The 20741-nt window shown below is 34.8% G+C and overlaps 2 protein-coding genes across 3 annotated transcripts; one reads left to right on the forward strand and one right to left on the reverse strand.

Annotated features, from left to right (window-relative positions):
• Positions 1-5121: 5121 nt before the first annotated feature.
• LOC143244352 (keratocan-like) lies at positions 5122-12646 on the forward strand. Of its 2 annotated transcripts, none has more exons than XM_076488852.1 (4): positions 5122-5334; positions 6178-6876; positions 8306-8454; positions 9298-12646. In XM_076488852.1, exons 2-4 carry the CDS (start codon positions 6185-6187, stop codon positions 9435-9437), a joined length of 981 nt encoding a protein of 326 aa, XP_076344967.1. In that variant the 5' UTR covers positions 5122-5334; positions 6178-6184; the 3' UTR covers positions 9438-12646. The 2 variants fall into 2 exon arrangements, with proteins under 2 accessions (XP_076344967.1, XP_076344968.1); XM_076488853.1 differs by having other exon boundaries at positions 8306-8488; positions 9298-9510.
• LOC143244351 (E3 ubiquitin-protein ligase RING2-like) lies at positions 12222-17671 on the reverse strand. Its single transcript, XM_076488851.1, has 2 exons — positions 15980-17671; positions 12222-13126 (listed from the first exon to the last, which is right to left on the reverse strand). Exons 1-2 carry the CDS (start codon positions 16815-16817, stop codon positions 12900-12902), a joined length of 1065 nt encoding a protein of 354 aa, XP_076344966.1. The 5' UTR covers positions 16818-17671; the 3' UTR covers positions 12222-12899.
• Between the last annotated feature and the right edge of the window lie 3070 nt (positions 17672-20741).

Consider the following 20741-nt stretch of genomic DNA (forward strand, 5'->3'; position numbering starts at 1 on the left):
CTCATCCACCCAGCCACTACTGCAGACCAAATTTATCTGTGCCAGCCATGGAACACTGAATTTAAAGTAAGTTGTTCGCCCACTAAAAGTCCAGTCAATCTTTATTCTGTATTCCTCAGGGGCGTCGACCCATCGATTCAACCAGAAGAAATTAGACAAACCATAGAACCACAAATACAAGCCAAGGTATATGCAGTTCATCGAATTTATTCTAAGAACAGTAATCATCCCACACAGTTCATGAAGATAGTGACAACGTCGAAGTACAGTGCTGACTGTATTTTACGTGACGGCTGTTATTATCATATATTTCATTTTAGAGCCGAACGCCCACATCGACGACCACTCAATAATGGTTCAAACAAAGCACCCAGATATCGCAAACAACCAACGGAAATCTTCCAACATGAAACTACCAAAATACCGCCGAGTCCAGACCTTATTAGAAGAAACATGAAGACAAATTCAGACAACCCGACTCAGAAGACGACAACTCCCATTGTTAGCAACACGCTAAGTTCCAGTAGTTCAAGAAAGAAAAAGGACAGCTCATGCCAGACTTCAATCCCAGTTCCACAGAATTCAACAACCAGCCAGACTCAAACCATTACCAAGATAACCATCGACGCGACAGTACAAACTGAAAAACAATCTACCTCCACGCAGAAAACTCAAACCAAAATCTCGAGAAGAAACAAAGCATCACAGACCAACGAAGAACAACTCACTGAAGAACAGCCAGTAGTTCCACCACCGAGACCACGTTTTTCACTTGCACCAATGGGCTTCAAGTGTGGAAACAAGTTCATGACGAAGTTACCACCTGATCTACAAGACTGCAGCTAACAGTTTCCACGTATACCACCAACATAGTTCATCAGTTTTGTTTTGTTTTTTTTTTCTTCTTTCTTTCTTTCTTCCCAGCTACTTCCGGGCACGGTCTGGGTAGATTATTCGGCGCCCAGGCCGTGAAAGTGGGTTTTCTCGGGGTACTCCCGTTTCCCCCCACAGCAAAATCTCTGGCATCGGACCTGTAGGTCCCAGCCTCGTTCTGAAAAGGGCCATTTACCCAGTCACAAGGTATCTAATCAATCATAGTAAATTTTAAAAATCATTTCGCCAACCGCCAGTGTACTCCGTCCTCGAGCCAAGGCCTGGCTCACTTCACTTTCGCTGCTCTCTTCCAGTTTTCCCGTCCTTCCTCTCACTCACAAATACCCCACTCCATTTTTGAAATGTTAAAAATAAAGTAAAAATTCCACGGATATTTTAAAACATTTCTCATGTAAGGGGACGAAGAGGAACCACAACGTTCCTGAACACCCCAGTTGGAGAGAGAACTCTTCTGATTTCTCTCTCTCTAAACTAAACCCCTGCCACGTTAGTTTGTTTGTGTTTTAGAAACGACAGACAAAAGGTAGTGGTAGAACAGAATTCACTTTGGTAGGAGTGATTGACCTAACATTTAATATGTTAAGAGTAAGACTAACAGTAGACAAGAAAAACAATTTATTCCGTCAAAACGTGATTCTAAAGTAACAAACAACTTGAGTGCACAAGAACAGAGGATATTTCGAAGAAAGAAGACATACTAGAGGGCAGTGTATACTTTGGTAACTCACTCGCTCTCTCGGGATTTGGGTAATTATATGTACCCTGGATGGTAAGGTGCGCTTTGATCTCTTCCTCCTTACTTTACTTACACAATCATGCAGTGTAGGTTGGTGGGGCTACTGCTTTAGTGTCAGAGTGGTCTGAATTTACTCCGACCCTTTTCAGGGCAATGTCCATGTACTTTTTTCGTACATGCACTGCTAGCCAAAATTTTAAGGCCAACGAACATAAAGAAAAAATATGTATTTTGCGTTGTTAGACTCGACCACTTATTTGAGTAGAGCTTCGAAAGATGAACATACGAAAAGGGAAAATAAAAATAAAAAACTTTTGAGCATTTAATAGGGAAAATGTGAACACTATGAAATTAGCCCAAATAGTAGCTGGTCAAAAGTTTAAGACCATACCAAAAAGAAGTCCTAAACAGGGTAGGAAATGCCCCGCAAGAGGTCTCAGTAGTGCGTTGCACGGCCGTCATTGCGAATAACTTTTTTATGTCCCATGTTTGGTGCTTCTCAGCAAAGTTTAACCGAGCTGTTTCGTGGTGTGGAAGACCTTTCTCGGCCTTTGAAGACGTTTATGGTTTTTAGAGCCTTTATCTCGTAGATGCCGTCTTATTGTTCTTGGGCTGCATTCTGCGTCCGTAAGGGCCTTAATTTGGTTCGACGATCGGCTGGTATCTTGCCGGACAACCCTTCGAATCCCCCTGCTCAACGCCGGCGAAATTTTCTTGGGCCGACCACTTGAAATTGTCGTTCCGTATCCCTCAGGGTCTTTTAAGAAATTTGCAACAGCAATTTTACTACGCCCAATCGCACCAGCGATGGCACGTTAAGAAAGACCTTGCTTTTGCAATTCGACAATTCTGCTACGTTCAAACTCTGCCAACTTTTTAGCCTTTGCCATGTTTTTACCCAATGTAACACAGGAGATATTGACAACCCTAATGCTTGAACACAAATGACTAAAATTTCGTTACGTGTTTACCGATTAACGCTTCGTTACTTTTGACCAGCTTGTATTTAGGCTAATTTCATAGTGTTCGTATTTTCCCTATTAAATGCTAAAAATGTTTTTATTTTTATTTTCCCTTTTCTTATTTTCATCTTTCAAAGCTCTACTCAAATAAATGGTCGAGTCTAACAACGCAAAATGCATATTTTTTTTTATGTTCATTTGCCTTAAGGTTTTGGCCAGTAGTGTATATAGATATTATTTGCCCTGTCAGCAGGACGTCTAGTTTGATAGTGGCCTCTTTTTTGCTTCCTTCCTTTTACATATATATTGATTGGGGAGAGGTGTTTAGGCCTATCTTAATCATGTATGAGGTACCTGTCTAGTTCGCATAATCATTTTTCAATATTTATAAAATTACGTTATTGTACTATTTAGGAGTCTATCTTCTATGGTTGGTATGTTTGAAAATTTGTGTATTAATTTAGATGATCTGTACGCTGTTATGAGGAATGTGTTTTGTATTGTTTGTAGCTTGGTTTTGATGAGATAACTCGCTCTACTATCGTGTGGTTTGTTTTTGAATTTTGCTCAAAGCTACATGAGGGCTATCTGCGCTAGCCGTCCCTAATTTAGCAGTGTAATACTAGAGGGAAGGTAGCTAGTCATCACCACCTACTGCCAACTCTTGGGCTACTCTTTTACGAACTAATAGTGAGATTGATCGAAACGTTATAACGTCCCCACGGCTTAAAGGACGAGCATGTTTGGTGTGAAGGGGATTCGAACTCGTGATCCTCGGGCGGCTTGCCAACTGACGTTTTAAAATAATTTAATTGGCTTAAGTGGGCTTTTGACAGAAAGAAGAGAACCGTATAATGTTTATGATCTTTATATTATAAAGAATTGGCATATGTATATGCCAATGTATATGTACAAGTTGGCAGCTACTGATATTAAGGATTCATAATGGAAACAAACCCTGTAAAGAACACTAAATGTAAAAATAAAATAGAAAGTAGGTAGCAGTTAATGTTAAGGAATGAATTAGCAGATCTAGGTGTCAAGCCTCCTATTTCTTTATATTGCAATAACTGTATTATAAACCACTGCCATCACAATTTCTGAACCTAGCTTTTTACAAGGCTTAAGCAAAGATGAATGCATATATTATTCTTCCGATAGCAGTGTATTAGGCCTATAATTAATTTTTATCAGGTGCTAGTTAAAGGACATGTGCCTAAACTCTTAACACAATATTTTTGGCCAAAGAAGTGCTAAAAATAATCTACTGTCTGTCATGCAATAAACTAGTGGATTAATTAAGGCAAAGCTTAAAAAAAATGTTTAGCTGCCTTGCTCGCGAGTTGCTAAACAAACCAGCAATGGAAACTGATATTAGTCAATCTAAAACAGCAAGAAATTATTCCTACTTGTTCTGTAATATACAACTTTAAGATTAAAATATTCATTGAAACTTGAAAGACTATTAATTTTCCAATTTTGAATGAAGTGAAACTCAAATATATGACAAGAAGGGAGGTAATAAACGATGCACAATACAAGCTGTACGCCAATTTCTCGGGATTCTTGATATTTAATATTTTCAAAATACTCTTTTTGCATACGGATGCAAAAACTAAAAACATTCATATGGGAGGGATTTACACATTTTTATAAAAGTTAAGAAAAAACGCCTTTAAACTCCAGATTATAAAAATATGTTGTATTTATCTAGAGTGTAAAGGTCGTTTTTTGTTTGTTTTTGTCAGCTTTTATCAAAACATATGTATAGGCCTAAGTATCTCACTAAACATTTCGAAAATAGAGAAGTGTATTTGGAAAAAACGTGAAGCATGTTGAAGTTTTCGGCGAAAGAACATATTCTGGTATTCGTGATTATAAATAATCTTTCACATTCCATTACATAAACTAACTGGAAAGTCTTTTTTTTTTTTTAGTGCTATGCCTTTTGAGTAATAGGTATTTGAAGACTGAGTTCGCTGAATAGGTAGGAACTACAATTTTTTCAATAATTGTAAATAAAACTACTGAAAGAAGAAACAATAAACAGTGAGAAGTGTGCATAGTTTAGCGTGATGTTGGTTTTGAAATTATTACCGAGGCCTGGCATGGCCAAGCGTGTTAAGGCGTGCGACTCGTAATCTGAGGGTCGCGGGTTTGCATCCCCGTCGCGCCAAACATGCTCGCCCTTTCAGCCGTGGGGGCGATATAATGTGACGGTCAATCCCACTATTCGTTGGTAAAAGAGTAGCCCAAGAGTTGGCGGTGGGTGGTGATGACTAGCTGCCTTCTCTCTAGTCTTACACTGCTAAATTAGGGACGGCTATCACAGATAGCCCTCGAGTAGCTTTGTGCGAAATTCAAAACAAATTATTACCGTAAATATAACTAGTTGTCTAGATGAATCTGCCAGTTTGTTCTTAGTAAAACAGTTGGGCTTGACGAGTTAAGCCTTCTGAGAAACAAATACGCATTTATATTGAATCTGAAAGAATAAATCAAGAGAAATGTACTTAAATATGGTTAGTTTACATAACGTACGTCACAAAAACTAGACCTAATGGGAGTAAGTCGTACGATAAGGACGTTGTTTGTCACTGGACAAAATAAACAGAAATAGTAGTGTTGCGTAAAAACGGAAATACGAAATACCCATCTATGACGATGTAAACAGGATGAACTGAACGGCTGTAGTTTAAGGATATTGTGTCCACATAGAAAAATAGTGAGCAGTTTGTAGAGGTTCGTATTTCTGTTTCTATTATAGCAGTACATAAAACTTATCGTTAGCTTTACACACTTGATATTGTTTTAGAATTTAAATTTATAAAACAACTATTCATCCTAAAAACTTGATTAAACTGAACTATAGATATTTTCGTGTACCTAAACTAAATTTATTCAGAACTGTAGAAATCACGTGAATAGTTTGTTTCCTCGTATAGATGTTTTCTAAATCACGTTTTAAAGCTTTGTCGATAGTGCTAAGATTTTATCGTGAATTTTAATAATAAAAAATGTTGCAGGTGTGGTATATGATTTTGTTGGAGTATATAACAAAGGTAAAACCATTGTTACTGAAAAACCGTAGTGACGTTTTGTGAACATTTGGTGAATTGGCATGGACTAAATAGCGTGTGTTCAAAGTTCAAATAGTTATTTTCATGATGATGAGAAACCCACTTGAAGTGAAAATGTATCTCAGGATGGCTGGTATGGGTATTAACACTTTTTGTTAACCTGAAGATGACTTAAGAAGGTCCATATGTTGGTAAAAATGTTAATACCAATACCAGCCGTCCTGAAATAGTTTTTTTTATGGATTATCGTAGTATCAACTGCTAATTTTACTATTCTTTACCGTGTGGTGGATATATTTTTAGATTTCTACTATTTTATATTACAATTTGAAATATTAAAGTAATAAAAGGCCCCTCCAGTGGCTCAGCGGTATGTCTGCGGACTTACAACGCTAAAATCCGGGTTTCGATACCCGTGGTGGACAGAGTACAGATAGCCTATTGTGTAGCTTTGTGCTTAATTCAAAACAACAACAGTAATAAAAAATAAATTTATTTCTTACAGATAACTAATGTTTTGTATCATGGCCTATCAAGCTCAAACAAATAATGGCAAGATCTTAGGAGCTATTGTTCTGATGATTAGTTTGGCCACAGCATCCAAGATCTCTGAAGAGGAGGGACCTCGATGTCCAATGTGGATCAACCCATGTAGTTGCGATGTCAGAATGTCTGACATTATAATTCAGTGCATAGGCATTTACAGAACAGATCTACAGACTGCAATGATGTCATTGAAAGGAATTGAAGTTCATGAATTGATCATTTCTAACTCTGACATCAGTAATTTCGAACGAAAGTGGTTAAAAGACACAGTTATACTTCATATTACAGCGACTAATGTCAGTATAACGGTTGAAGAGGGTGAAACGGACCCCTTCTATTACTTGTCTTCTATAATTAAAGGAATATACCTCTCTAATGTTAGAGTTACGGGTGGAATAACGAATCTGAGGCTAAGTAACCTAAAAAAACTTTCAATGCTTTACATCATAAATTCTAATCTTGAAACCGTCTCTAGAACATTGCTTCCTTCGTCCCTAGAACTACTTGTCTTACAAAACACTAAAATTAAGAGTTTAGAAGCTGGAGCTTTCGGAATCTTGGAAAATCTCTTAATCCTGAGCATGCGCAAGAATCTCTTGGAATACATCGAAAGAAACGTTTTTCCCGAGCATACATCTCTTGAACATTTAGAAGTAAGGTAGGTAGGCCAAATAGTAAAGAAATATACTTTTGTCGTAATAATCTTTCACATCGGTAAACGTTGTATTTAAATTACACTTAAAAATTATTATTGTCCTCGCTGAATTTTCAACACAAGAAAATGTGTAAAAAGTAGCGAGTCCGCGATTAAAGACATTAAAATACGAGTTTTCTGTCATCCTATTCTAATGAAGAAGTTTTGAAAATTTTCACTCAGCCTTATTTTTATGTACCATTTGCACAAATACAAGGATTAGAAAATCATCGAGTTATTTTCAATCCAGTTATCTTTGTTTTTTATTTTTCTGTAGTAAATAGTATCAGTTCTACCCGCGGTATTATTATTGTAATGTCGTGAATAGTGCAAGTACGTTAACGGCTGCATTGTTCTTCACTGGTCAAGCAGATGATATCTGCAGATTACAGACTTGACGATGTTAAAATGACCAGTCAGGTGAAGTGCTAGTCGTTATTGGTAAATCCGACATCTTCATGTAAGGAGCACTGGATCAACACAGTTCTACTTGGTTTTGAACATGAGTCAGTCGACGAAAAGATACTTTGAGAGAAAATAATTCGTGACTAATTCATAGATCCAGTAGCAAGTAACAGTCCAGTGTCGATTCAAGTATGCACACTGTGTTTTATGCTTTGAATATATAAAAAAAGATTGATTTTCACTTTACATTACATGTACAGTCTATTAAAACTCGTCTCTCTATCTGAAGTTAGATTTCTGTGCTAACCCTGATTGATCCTTCTCCCATTATAAAATATTCCCATATAATATATTCGTTGAAATCAGTTTTACCTGAGAATACCACAACTATACTCATAACTAATCAAAATATTTGTTTCAGACAATCGTAAGCAGTACCTTAGTTGCAAATACTAAACGATATTACAGACATATGAAATAATAACATCTTTCAACCAACTTCACCTCTCGTTAAACTCATCTGGGAATATTTAAATATATAGGCTTTTTCTCTTATCACTTTGTCGAGTAAATTATGGTTCATAGATGGTTATTATGTAAGCCTTACGATCTCCTAAGTTTTTGTCTCAACAAACACTTGTACCAGAGATTGTTCAATGAAAGCCAGCAATCACCACGTTTTACACTTTCTTTTTTAATGAAATTTCCAAGTATAAATATTTTAATGAAGCCAATTTAAAATATTTAATCACTGGGGTAAGGATATAAAATACACAATGTTATTTTGTAAGTTATGTAAGGAGCTTCTTGCTTAGAGAGCATTCACGATTTACTATGGAAAAAATAACAGATTGATCAAATGAATAACATTCTTTAAGGGCTGACTTTTATTAAACTTCGATTGTTCATTGTTTCAAGTTGTTTGGACCACCGACTCATATTAAGCTTTTGCTAATCATGCAGCATGTATTTTATCGTATTATTACAGTGACAACAGGCTTCGTGGTTTTTCCCCCGATTTTTTCACAAATATGCCAAAGCTGAAAGTCGTCCTTGCCAGAAATAATGATATCAAGTTTCTTCAAAAAGAAGTGTGGAGTGATGTGTGGACAAATTTGGAAATTATAGATATAAATGGTAACTTACAGATTACTTACTGATTATTGTCATAGTAAGTTATTTTCTTATGATACACAGTATTTAAATGGAAATCTGTTTATGTTACTCTAGGCATTACATTCAATTAGTTAGATTAAAAAATGCGGATATGTTTGAAGCATGAAGAACAATTGGTATATATTAAGTTGCTACATTTTTAGACACGATAATTGTGTAGTCATGAGTCCCATGGTCCATGATGACATAAATGGCAGTCCTTCGTGATGACGAGAAACCCACTTGAAGTAAGAACGCATCTCAAAACAGTTGTTATGGGTAATAAAAGTTTTATACCCATAACAGCCGTCTTGAGATGCAAATGGCAGTCATTTTTCCTCGTGATTCATAGTTATCAAGAAATTTTTTGTTTGAACAAACATTTCTCTATCTTTCCTTGTGAAAGCATATTTCAGATTGTCCTACTTTCCTTTTAGTTTAGTGATCAAATTGTAAAAGCTACAAAACTTAACACCAAGCTTACCTCAAGGTAGAGAAGTGGGTGATATCCAACATGGCTGAATCAACTCAGCCCTCAGTGTCATACTACAATTCGTACAACCATAAGTGTGAAAGTTGCTTGTATGTTAGATTTAGTTTCAGTGGCTTACAATTTCACATAGCTTTGTAATCAAATAATGTATATGAAAGCATTCTTCAGAAATTAGTTGAATATATTTAATTTTTTTACAAGATACCACATCCTAAAGTAAAAATAGCATGCACATTATGAATGTAATGGGATGTACTGAAGACATTCCTTTTTATCATACAAGTTTCCTAATTTACTTCATTCCTTGTTAATTAGCAATATTGTTTTTACAGGAAATCCACTGGTATGCAACTGGACATTGTCTTGGATTTATGATCTCGGCTTGCCAAACAATATACGTGGCACATGTGCAGAGCCTGAAAAATTAAATGGAATATCTCTGAAGACATTGTCCAAGGACGATTTGCAATGAACACCACTATACTCTGGAATGATATATTTTGTGTTGTTTCCTATATATGCTACTTTAGTTTGTTATATGTAAATTATTACTTCAGGAATCAGTGTGTTGCAGTTTTTGTGGTAGTACATTGTAGATTAACATTCGTAAACTTTAATAGGAATATCACTTCTTTATTTAGATGTTTATGTAATGTTCTCCATGTCTTTTGTTAAACCTTTCAATGTTCTAATACTTTAATTACTTGATGCATCATATGGGCAAGTTTGACATTTTTCCACAGTTAGGTGTCCATCTCTTTAAAAAAAACACAATCTTATTCGTGTGTTTTAAAGTTATAAATAAAGCTCTTGATAAATATGATTTGGAATGATATTCACATTACAATTGTAGTATGCAGACGTACTATGTGTTTCCAACCCCTTTAGATAATATATATATATTCAAACTTTCCTCGCATTAGGAGATTGTAGTCTTGATATCGAATTTCAGGTAAAAGTGCCAAGTTTCTTTTAACCTATTTACTCTCGGAACTAGGTATTTTATCTAGGATACCATATGAAGTTTCTTGTGTGAAAGATATCTGTAATACAGAAAATAATGTATAAAAATACACTGATGTTTTAACAGTTCCTTCACGAGCCAGTGGGAGACATTTTTGTTTTAAAAAAACCCTATCCAACACGCTTTTTTATTAATTTGAATTTTAGGACTTTGGCTAAAAATGACATTTATGCATAAAATGGTTTTCTACTTTATAGAACTTATAACTGTCAAGTTCAAACACCTACAAAGTAAGTTTTCAGATATTAAACAATTTTGTTTATGATTTCAAAAGGTCTGGCACGGTCAGGTGGATTAAGGCGTTAGACTCGTAATCCGAGGGTCGTGGGTTCGAGTCTCCGTCGCACCAACCAAACATAATCGCCCTTTCTGCCGTGAGGGCGTTATAACGTAACAGTCAATCCCACTATTAGTTGTAAGTGGATGGTGATGACCAGCTGTCTTCCCTCTAGTCTTACACTGCAAAATTAGAAACGGCTAGCACAGAAAGCCCTCGTGTAGCTTTGCACGAAATTAAAAAAACAGACATGATTTCAAAAATAAGAGATTGGGTAATATTATATAATTACCTTAATTTACAAGATATACATCATTTACTTGAGAATTACATGATTTTTTTCACATAAGTATATAATTAATTCCGTATCATTTCATTTATCTTATAATTACAAACATTCTTGCCCCACAGTTGTACGTCTGCAGACTTGTACTGCTAGAAATCAGGTTTCAATACCCATAGTGGGTAGAACACAAATAGTCCTCTGTGTAGCTGTGTGCTTAGTAATAAACGAACATTCCATCAATTGTTCTTCACCGTCACAGACAAAAATGGCCGGGCGTAGCTTATTAATCATCTGGCGAAACCACGGACCTGAATATAAATGTCGGAACAAAGCGATGCGGTGCTTTGCCCCTTCCCCCAATGGATTTCGTAATATTTGCTATCTTGTCCACTTCTGTTGAGGTATTTTGTATGCATGTGTTAGCAGTATAACTTGAAAATGTTTTCTTCCAACACAACTTTGAACAAACTTAGTACAATACAACGGTGTAATGCCTGCAAGGGCTAATTAATTAATTTTACGTGAAAATAGGTCAAAGGTTAATGTCACACTGAAGATAAACCACATTATTCTAAATGTTTTTTTCCGATTTTTACCAAGTTTGATACAATGGTTGAGTGTCCCATGGACTAATGGTTTAATGTTTGTCAAACGTTACACTGAAAGTCAATCACTCTCATTACAATAGTAATAAGTTGGGATTTTGAAAAACATACGTTATAACAATTTTCTTTGACACTATTACTGAGTGATAAAATGTTAGGCACCTTCAAAAGTTTCAAGATTAACAATATTGATCAACCTTCAATGCTTTGAACAACTTTCTGTAACATCACTGGATTGTATCTTATCATTCTTTATCTTTAACTGTTAAGTGATCATTTTTAGGCATGCCACACTTAATGATAACAGTATCAATGGATAGTTCACTTGATTTATATACATCTTGACCATTAGATGGAAAGTGTCCATTCTTTAACCATACCGAATAACGCTATACTTTCTTCGTTAGTCACCAATTAGATACCTCAAACAATACCAGATTGTATACTGGTTAATTTTAAGGTACTATACAATATTTATTTGTAACTTGTCATTCTTTCACTAAGCTGAACAATACTGGACTGTAACCAGTCATCCCTATACTTACTCGAACAATGACAGACTATAACCAGTCATTCCTACACTTACTCAAACAATACTGGATTGTGACCAGTCATTCCTATACTTACCTAAACAATACTGGGCTACAAACAGTCAATCATATACTTACTCAAACAATACTGGACTGTATGTTTGTTTGTTTGTTTTTGAATTTCGCACAAAGCTACTCGAGGGCTATCTGTGCTAGCCATCCCTAATTTAGCAGTGTAAGACTAGAGGGAAGGCAGCTAGTCATCACCACCCACCAACTCTTGGACTACTCTTTTACCAACGAATAGTGGGATTGACCGTCACATTATAATGCCCCCACGGCTGGGAGGGCGAGCATGTTTGGTGCGACTCGGGCGCGAACCCACGACCCTCAGATTACAAAGCCCACGCCTTAACGCGCTAGGCCATGCCGGGCCATACTGGACTGTAAGACTAAATTATTTAGCTACCTATAAGAATACAAGTCTATTATTCATTTATATAGTATTTGCACAATTGACTTTGAAAAAAAAAATCTAAATCCAACTTTTTTTATTGTTTCAACAAAAGTGTACAGGTTTTTTCATTATACATACAGACACATATTTATATAAAATTCACATCATGCCTTCAGATTTTAAAAACAAAATGTACAAGTTGTCTCTTTAATTACATATTCAACATGAATACCATATAATTAAAGAAACTGATGCTAATGATCCATGTACTAAAGACAGAAATTAGAAGACAGGTATTTCTTAATTGTGTATGATAAACTTTCAACTAGACCACACATTTTTCTATGACACTTATCCTATACACATTACATTTCCAATCACTTCAATTCCAGGTAAAAGTAATGAATTTAAAAATAGCTCTTTGTCTATTATCATCTGTGTATTTTTTCACCATGCTTGTATAATCAATTATTTAAATAAAAATATACACACTTATCTATAATTATATGTGTGTCTGTATATTATTAAGTTGCACTTACAAAATTATTGGTACACTTAACTTCACAATAAGGAAAATGGCTACTATTCATGCACTATATTACATGTAGTTTTCTCATCCACACATTTCCAATACATGGGGAATATTTGATAATTGGATCTAACAAACATATACAGTGAAGTACAATGTTACTGAGATTTTGCACACATACACAGTAAGAACACCAAATTCTATACAAAGTGATAAGAAAAAGAAGTCACATCTTTCTAAAGGCATAATACATCTCCAGTGGCTTGTTGATTTTCCAGTATTTGTCATTCACTTGGTCAAGGCTCATATTTCCATTCAGGGGATGAAACTGACCTTGTGTTACAGCCATGTATATAATAACTGGAGAACTATCAGGAGGAGACTGCATTCCATACTCGTCAGCATGTTTGTCCAGAGCAAACCTCAGGGCAAGGTACTTACAAAGGTGGTCAACTTACAAAAAATAATGTAATTTCAGATTTGTCATACATTATAATTTTTATGAGATGAAAATAAAAAATACTGATATTATTCATTTTAGAAACATCATTATAAATGCTAAACTTAAAAAACAACAACTGAAAATGGTGCAGAATTAATCACAATATCTTTCAATAAGCCTTGTTTTAGCCGTATATTATTTAGATGGTTTGGTTTGTTTGGAATTTCATTCAAAATTATACAAGGACTCTGCACTACCCATTCCTAATTTACCAGTGATAGGCTAGAGGGAAAGCAGCTAGTCAACATCCCCCTTCAACAACTCTTGGATTACTCTTTAATCAACAAACAGTGGAACTGGCCACCACATTGTAACATTCTCACAGCCTAAAGGTTGGAAATCAAGCATCCTAACTACTTAGCTGTGCCACATACTACTGAAACAAAGGGAGAAAAATACTTTGAATAGGTTGAGAAATTTGAGAGAACAAGTAAAAAAAAATCTGAACATGTAAGATGAAAGGTTTAGTGGGTAAAAATGAGAAGAAAACATAGTGTAGCTAGAATTAGTTCTTTCGAGTAATGGTTCCCAAACTTATAGTCTACTAGTGTGCCCCAAGAGATAGTGGGATGGATCACAAAGCAAGTGATATATGTTTTTATTCTAAAACCATTTATGACCCTAAAATGTTTTTGAACAAACAAAAAACATAAAATGCATAAATACTAGACTTTACTGAAATATATATGAATAGTATCACCTATCCTCAGCTGTGCAAGGATGCACTTATCCAGCTATTCAAAAAGGGGAGGGAAGTAAATAAACTTCAATTTTTGGTTAGTATTGACAACTACAGGAAAATTTTCTGAGATTCTGGTTATGGGAAATATGTTTGCAATTTTTATGTATGGGGTGAGAAATGAACTATAATAGCACAGTCCAGGATGTTGGGAATAAAATGTACATCAGATGTAAGTACCAAATATAAAGTCCTAAAAAAAAAACGAATAGAGATTTAAGAAGATTTCAGCTACATTTGGTGACCTACTGGATTTGAACATAAAAGCATTTTTTAACCATGTTTGAGTAGAAAGGTTTAGCTGGATGTAAAGGTATTTTTTCAATGAAAAAGTAAAATATTTACATCTGAAAGAAAAGTTGAAAAATGTGTGGTAAAAAGAGGTTACATTTAGAAATAATACAATCTAGTGTTAGGAGATGTGAATGATTTAGTTTCTCTGCTACTGAAGACTATGGCAACAGTAATTTTTTTTTATTCAACTGGAAGTTTCTAGATAGGTTTTTTTGAATCTATAGCCACATTCTGAAGTAAATACAAGAAGGAATGCTAACTTAACAAAACGTTTTAAGTATATTTTAAAAATATAAAAACCAAAATGGCTATATTTTTGCACAAGGATTATCTGTACCAGATCTCCATAACTCTTTTGAGCTGATAAAACTAGAAAAAAAGTGGCCAGTCGACAGTACCCATTACCAACTCCTGGAGTGTTTTGTCTTACCAAATATTTGGATTTTTTTATGGTAATGAACCTTTGGATTCAGTCTGGAAATGCTAGTTGCTAGGTCATGCTCAAATCTGATTTCCTATATACAATTATAAGTTCACATGCACTCTAATGGATCAACCGGATATTGAATATAGGGATGGATAAGTATAATAATTAACATCCAGTAAGACTATGCTATGTGCTTAGAATAAAACTGCAAATGAACTTGGCATTAATATAACTAATTAAATATACATTTATTATGTTTCTACTTATAGAATAGAATGCACTGTTTCATCAATTAGGCATCCTGATTGTTAACAATATTTTTGGTATCTTGACAGGTTCATGCAGCTTAGTTGGTCCTTACTACATAATTAAGCTATCAATGCAAAACAATATTTATAATAATAAATAAATAAAAAACCAAAGTGAAATATTCTGTGATGGATAAGTATAGTAGTGAATGGAATTCAGGAACAGATTGGTATAGTAAGGTTAAGAGTTCAAGAAAATACTGTTATGATAAAGTAATGGATGGATAAAAAACTTTGAAAGTTACTGGTATAATAATGTAAAATATTTAGGAATGGAGAGCAAAATGAAACACTTTATTATGGTTTAAGATAACTTTTCGGGCTATTTAATGATGAAAAAAGGTCTGATTTTGAGAGATGAACCCACTTCAAAAACAAAGTAAATATACCTGACAGGCACTCTAGCATTGAAATCAAGCAGAATCTTTCTGATACTGAAACTTTTCAATGAGATACCTACCAACTCTTCTTCTTTCAAAGGAAAACAATTTCAGAGATCTCAGCCTGTTCTCTTATGACAATTGTTCCATTCCAATTATAATTCTAGTAGCATATATCTAAACCATTTATAATAATTCAATGTCCTACCTTCATCTTCAGCCTTAGATTCAATATTTCTGTAGATACAACATAAAACCCTATCTGCTCTGACACTAGCAACAGATCGTTGCTTTGATGGCATAAGAGACCAATCAATTAGAACACTAAAGACAGTTAAAAAGTTACTGTTAGATTATGAAACTGTTAAAAAGAGACAGGAATCACTTGTCGAAGGTAAGTTTGAAAAACAATAATCAACGAGCACATATTCTTGTTGGAAGAATTTCATATACTCTCTTCCATTTCAAAACCTACATTTACATTATTATTTGTAAAATAAAATATTACCCAATACTATTTTTATAAAGAATCTTTATTTAGTTATAGACTTTTAGTTATTAAGTTACTTTTATAATTCAGTGATAATGTTTTATCCATGAATTACATAATTTGGTTGATATACAGAATTGAATAATAATAATAATGATGATGATACCTGTGGCATTGGCTGTGGTTTTGATATAACGAACTTGGGTCAGGTTTGGTTCAATCTCTTCTACTTCATTTGGATGTGGTTTAAAAACAAGTTCAATTTCATTTGGAGAACATTCTGACGTGGTTTCGCAGTCAACATCTTGACCAGTTTCTGCTGTTTCATCATGCTCTGCTGGCTGTGCTTCATAGTTTTCTGTTTCCTGTTCCACTTCCGATCCACCAGAATCATTTTCCATTTTTGACTGGGCACGTGGTTTTTTCCGAGGATTTCCATTCGCAGCATCACTTGAACTTCCAGGAGTTGGCGTTTGTCTGGCACTTAAGTTACCCGTTGGGGTACCTGCAGCAGATGTTGGCATACTAGTGTTTTCATCTGGAACACTCTTACGCACTCGCTGTCCCCTGTTCATTTGCTGAATCCTCATTCCTTCTTCAATACTATGGGCAAGAGCCGTTTTACTCAATTTGGCTAAGACACGCTCTTGGTGAGCTTCGTATTCATCTCTGCTTGGATATATTTTTGAAATTAACATGTCAAAATTTGGATCAGGTCGTAAAGAACGTTTAGACACCAGTTTCTTCCGACAAGTTGGGCATTCTTTGTTACCACTCCGCAGAGCTGTGATGATACATTCTTGGCAAAACCGGTGGAGGCATTCTTTTGTTGTCATGGTGTTTTTCAACATATCAAGACATATTGGACACATTAATTCACTATGCAAACTTCTTGGTGACACAGCAATTTCTGTGTTATCTGTAATAACCTCTTGGGGTGTTCTGTTAAGTTCATATAAACTTAATTCCCATGTTCTATTTGTAGTTTGCGTGTCTGTAGACATTTCAGGCACTAACTGTATGACCTTTCAAACGAAAGTATTGTTTAAGCAGTAAGTCTTAGTCTAAAAACTTGTCCTTATTGTTCACTTTGAACAGAGCCTGTTTTCATGTTATTATGAATTAGGTCTAATCACCATGTTAGTTACTGCTACTAATGTTAATCTATTAGTGTAAATGTAATAATACTAACATTTCTGGTGATATATTTCTTTTATCACACCAATACTTCATTTATAAAATACATCAACTTAACTTTAATGTATGAAATCGATATCTATCACAGTTGATTAAGAATGCACAAGTTGTGAATAATATATCGGATGAAAGTATTTTGAAATTTCACTCATTTAAACGCTACTCCCTGTTAGCGTTAGTATCAGGCTTAAGGATTTTTGTTTAGGCTTAACTAACTATAGTCATACTCCCAATACGTTTAAAAACTTAAGTATTTCTTTTTATGATACTATTATTACGATGCTAATACTAGTAGTAGATTTATTTTCAATTTTCCTTATTGTTGCTATTACCTGATGAATAGACTTTGTTACGAAATACAATTTCTCGGTAAATTTATTGTAACTCAACCGCCCAACTTCAACATAACGAAATGTCTTGAATGTGAAATAGACAGTTCAGACGAAAAAAAAATTTTAACTCGGATAGTAACACGAGAAATATTAATTATCTAACAAAATATTTGAAATTTAACCAAGTAATTATCGAAATTGAATAGTTTCGCTTAGCCGCAATATGGAAATAATAATAATAAAACTTAAGTACCAATAAACTTATTAATAACAGAAATTATTGGTACTAGCAGTATGTCGGATGGCTTATGTAAGCCTTACAAATTCCCATGTAAAAAAAAACAAAATTCATAATATAATTTCGAACTATTGAGGTTAAGATAAAGACCAAAGTAAATTAGATTGTTTTACAAATGGCGAGTTAAAAAATGTAATATTGGCCAATCTGATGAAGCTAACTATGGATATGTATGTATGTGTATATATATATATATATATATAACAACGTTTTAATATGATGAAGTCATGTTAACCAAATATAGTCAACAATATGCCGTCACGGATTTGGAGCATAAATCGAATTACAGTACTATGTTTTTAACTTACCGCTGACCCACAGAGGGACACATCACAATGGATAAATAATATCTCAAATTTAAATACACTTACAGCTTTCTGGTTGAAATAAAACATTGATTTTGTTTCACAAAACATTATGTAGTTTTACATATAAAACTAGTATATATATGACTATCTGTAAGATATATATAAGAAGTCATAATGTATCAAAGGATTTCAATAGTATATGAAGAAAAATGTGGAATATTCTGCCAAATGTAATCAAAACACTGTTGCAGTTTCTAATGCTACAATTATCTACTTTTTACAGTGTCACTTAAAGCCTTAGAACGTTAAAAGCTAGCTTTGGATACCTGCTGTGGGCAAAGCACCGGTTTACTCATTATGTAACTTTGTGCCTAAATAAGAAACAAACAGTGCGCCTTATAAGTAACCCAGATAAAACATCACAATAGGTTTTTCAGCATTACTAGAGTTATAGAGAAATATAAACATATCCTACTAGCAAATTAAACTTCTATAAATACATGCCATAAACATGAAACTTATGCATAAAGTTTATATCCCCATAATATTTATATGAAGGTTTAAACTAGCCAGCATCATTTATGTAACACATCTTCAACTGTAAAATATAATTTTTCATGAAACCAAAATTACCCGTTTCTTTTCTTGGCGCTGTACTGAACAACTTGTAAGTATAGAAGGTTTTTGTTGTTTTTTTATTGTCAACAAATGGCATAAATCCATCGTACAACAGTAAATGAAATATTCTTTGATAGATTGTTGAGGCAGAGTATTCATGATGAAACTTTGTAGAATGGATGACAACTGCCTGTTGTGGAGATACAAATGTAGAGGACATCGTTTTAAAAGAATTCCGCCTTTCGACGAAAGTGTATATCTTATATTACCACTGCAATATCTGTATTATTACCAGTAATAACGTTATACTAAACCTATTCTAGGAGTGCCCTTTTTCTCTCTATTTTTTGTAAAAGTCGTAATATGGGCTGTGTTAAAAAAATTGATCCAGCTGAACTGTTACAGAAAACTCCTGCTGAGAACAGGTCTGTATCTGAAATCGTTTCACAACTGAAAAGAATGGTCCGAACGGAACCAAAACGAACTTACAATATTTTGCAAATGGCTGACGTTACCGGATGTTGTTTCCGCAATTTTACTTTTCATATGTTCTTATAATGTTGCCTTAATATCAAGATCGTTTGAGGTGAGTAAAAATGTAATTATCTGATGAAAACAAACCATTGACTGGTTTACCTTAGCCTACTGTGGAAGCGCTAATGCATTTTGTGATCATTTATGATTATCTTATTTATTTATTTGTTATTTAATACTAAGTCACTTACACATTTCGTTGTGGGTCACATAGAGGGGATTGGATTACTGTGTGGTATAGAAACGCTTCCTCTAGGCTTAGGTTTAGGCCTATGAGCAACGTAACCTTCGGTCTGGAAGAAGCAGGTTTAATTTGTGAGACTTATTTTGGCGAAAAAATAGCGTCTTCGATGCCAGGAAATACGGTATATCCTTCTTTCGTCTTATTTCCAAATCTCAGTGGCGGCGTCAGCATATTTTCGATGGGGAGACTGAGGTAAACTGTGGAAGAGCTTCCCAAAATGCCATCAATATGAAGGCATTTGATATTTGAGATAGTGCTTTACCATCTAGATGGTAAATTATAATAATGTAAGTACCAAGGAACATTTTAGAAAGATGTGCTATTTTGAACTGCGTTTTCAATGCAGTTTTCATTGGAAACTCATACTCTGATTAATAATTCATTATTACAAATTAGAAATAATCTGTTCATGATAATATGCCTATATGTAAAAAAGGAAGCTCACCTAAATTCCATCCAAGGTAATACATAATAATAAAGAAAATCAAGATTACCTTAAATTGAATAGTTAATATACCATTAAGAGTAAAGCTACAAATCAAAAGAAATATAACATAAAGGCATAGTTTGCATGACAGAAACTAATTATCCCATGTGAAGTTAATACACTCTGAGGAAAAGTAAGGTCACTATCAGGCTAACTATCTTTCATCATGTTGTGTTTATAGTCAATATTACTTCAAAACAATGCACCTGTTCTGGTGATTGGCAGCAAATGTGTCTATAACAGTATCAATATCGAGTTGTTTTGCCCTCCTGATATGACAGCAAGGTTGCTGGTGCGGTTGTTACCATTGCTGTTGCGCAAGTATGTCTTGAGAAGCTTCAGACATGAGAAACTTCTCTCACAGGCAGCTGAAGTGACAGGCAGGGTCACAGCAATGCATACAAGTTTGTGGAGATCCATGAAGGCATCCTTGTATGGCTGCAGCATGGCTGCAAGCTCCAATGGTGTGGATACTTCCTTCCCCTTGTCTTTCTTCCTGGCAATTAGCCGGTTCAACTGGTGGACCTCCACTGCAAGGTCATCCTCTGCTACACCATTGTTTGCTGCCATTCCTAAGAGTGCTTGCTTATCAAGAAATGTGGAGTGTTTGGGGTTCAATGTAACTGCACTCATCAGAACGCTGCAGGTATCAGAGGAGAATCTTCTTTTCAGCTCGTTGAGCATCCTGTCTATGATGGCATAGAAGGTGTGTCTCCTGGCATCTGGTGTTGGTTCATCTCTTTGGCCAGTACTAGATGTGATTATAAATTCGTCCAGGTGTTTGAGGGCAGTTTGCTGTCCACCTTAATGCACCGTTTCAGTGTGTATTCCCACTTTCTTACATATATCCTCAGTAGACTCTTCCAAGTCTTTGCATGCTGCTTCAGTTCTCATTTCTGAGAGACCAGAG

The sequence above is a fragment of the Tachypleus tridentatus genome, chromosome 2 (genome assembly GCF_004210375.1).
Source record: "Tachypleus tridentatus isolate NWPU-2018 chromosome 2, ASM421037v1, whole genome shotgun sequence".
In the NCBI taxonomy this organism is placed as follows: domain Eukaryota; kingdom Metazoa; phylum Arthropoda; class Merostomata; order Xiphosura; family Limulidae; genus Tachypleus; species Tachypleus tridentatus.

Bases quoted from the DNA above. Each gene is read 5' to 3' on its own strand.
- LOC143244352 (XM_076488852.1), top strand. From the start codon at position 6,185: ATGTTTTGTATCATGGCCTATCAAGCTCAAACAAATAATGGCAAGATC. The intron at 6,877-8,305 runs GTAGGTAGGCCA...GTATTATTACAG, and splicing joins CTTGAACATTTAGAAGTAAG to TGACAACAGGCTTCGTGGTT. The intron at 8,455-9,297 runs GTAACTTACAGA...TTGTTTTTACAG, and splicing joins GGAAATTATAGATATAAATG to GAAATCCACTGGTATGCAAC.
- LOC143244351 (XM_076488851.1), bottom strand. From the start codon at position 16,817: ATGTCTACAGACACGCAAACTACAAATAGAACATGGGAATTAAGTTTA. The intron at 13,127-15,979 runs GTATCATCATCA...ATTTTTTGTAAG, and splicing joins AACCACAGCCAATGCCACAG to TTGACCACCTTTGTAAGTAC.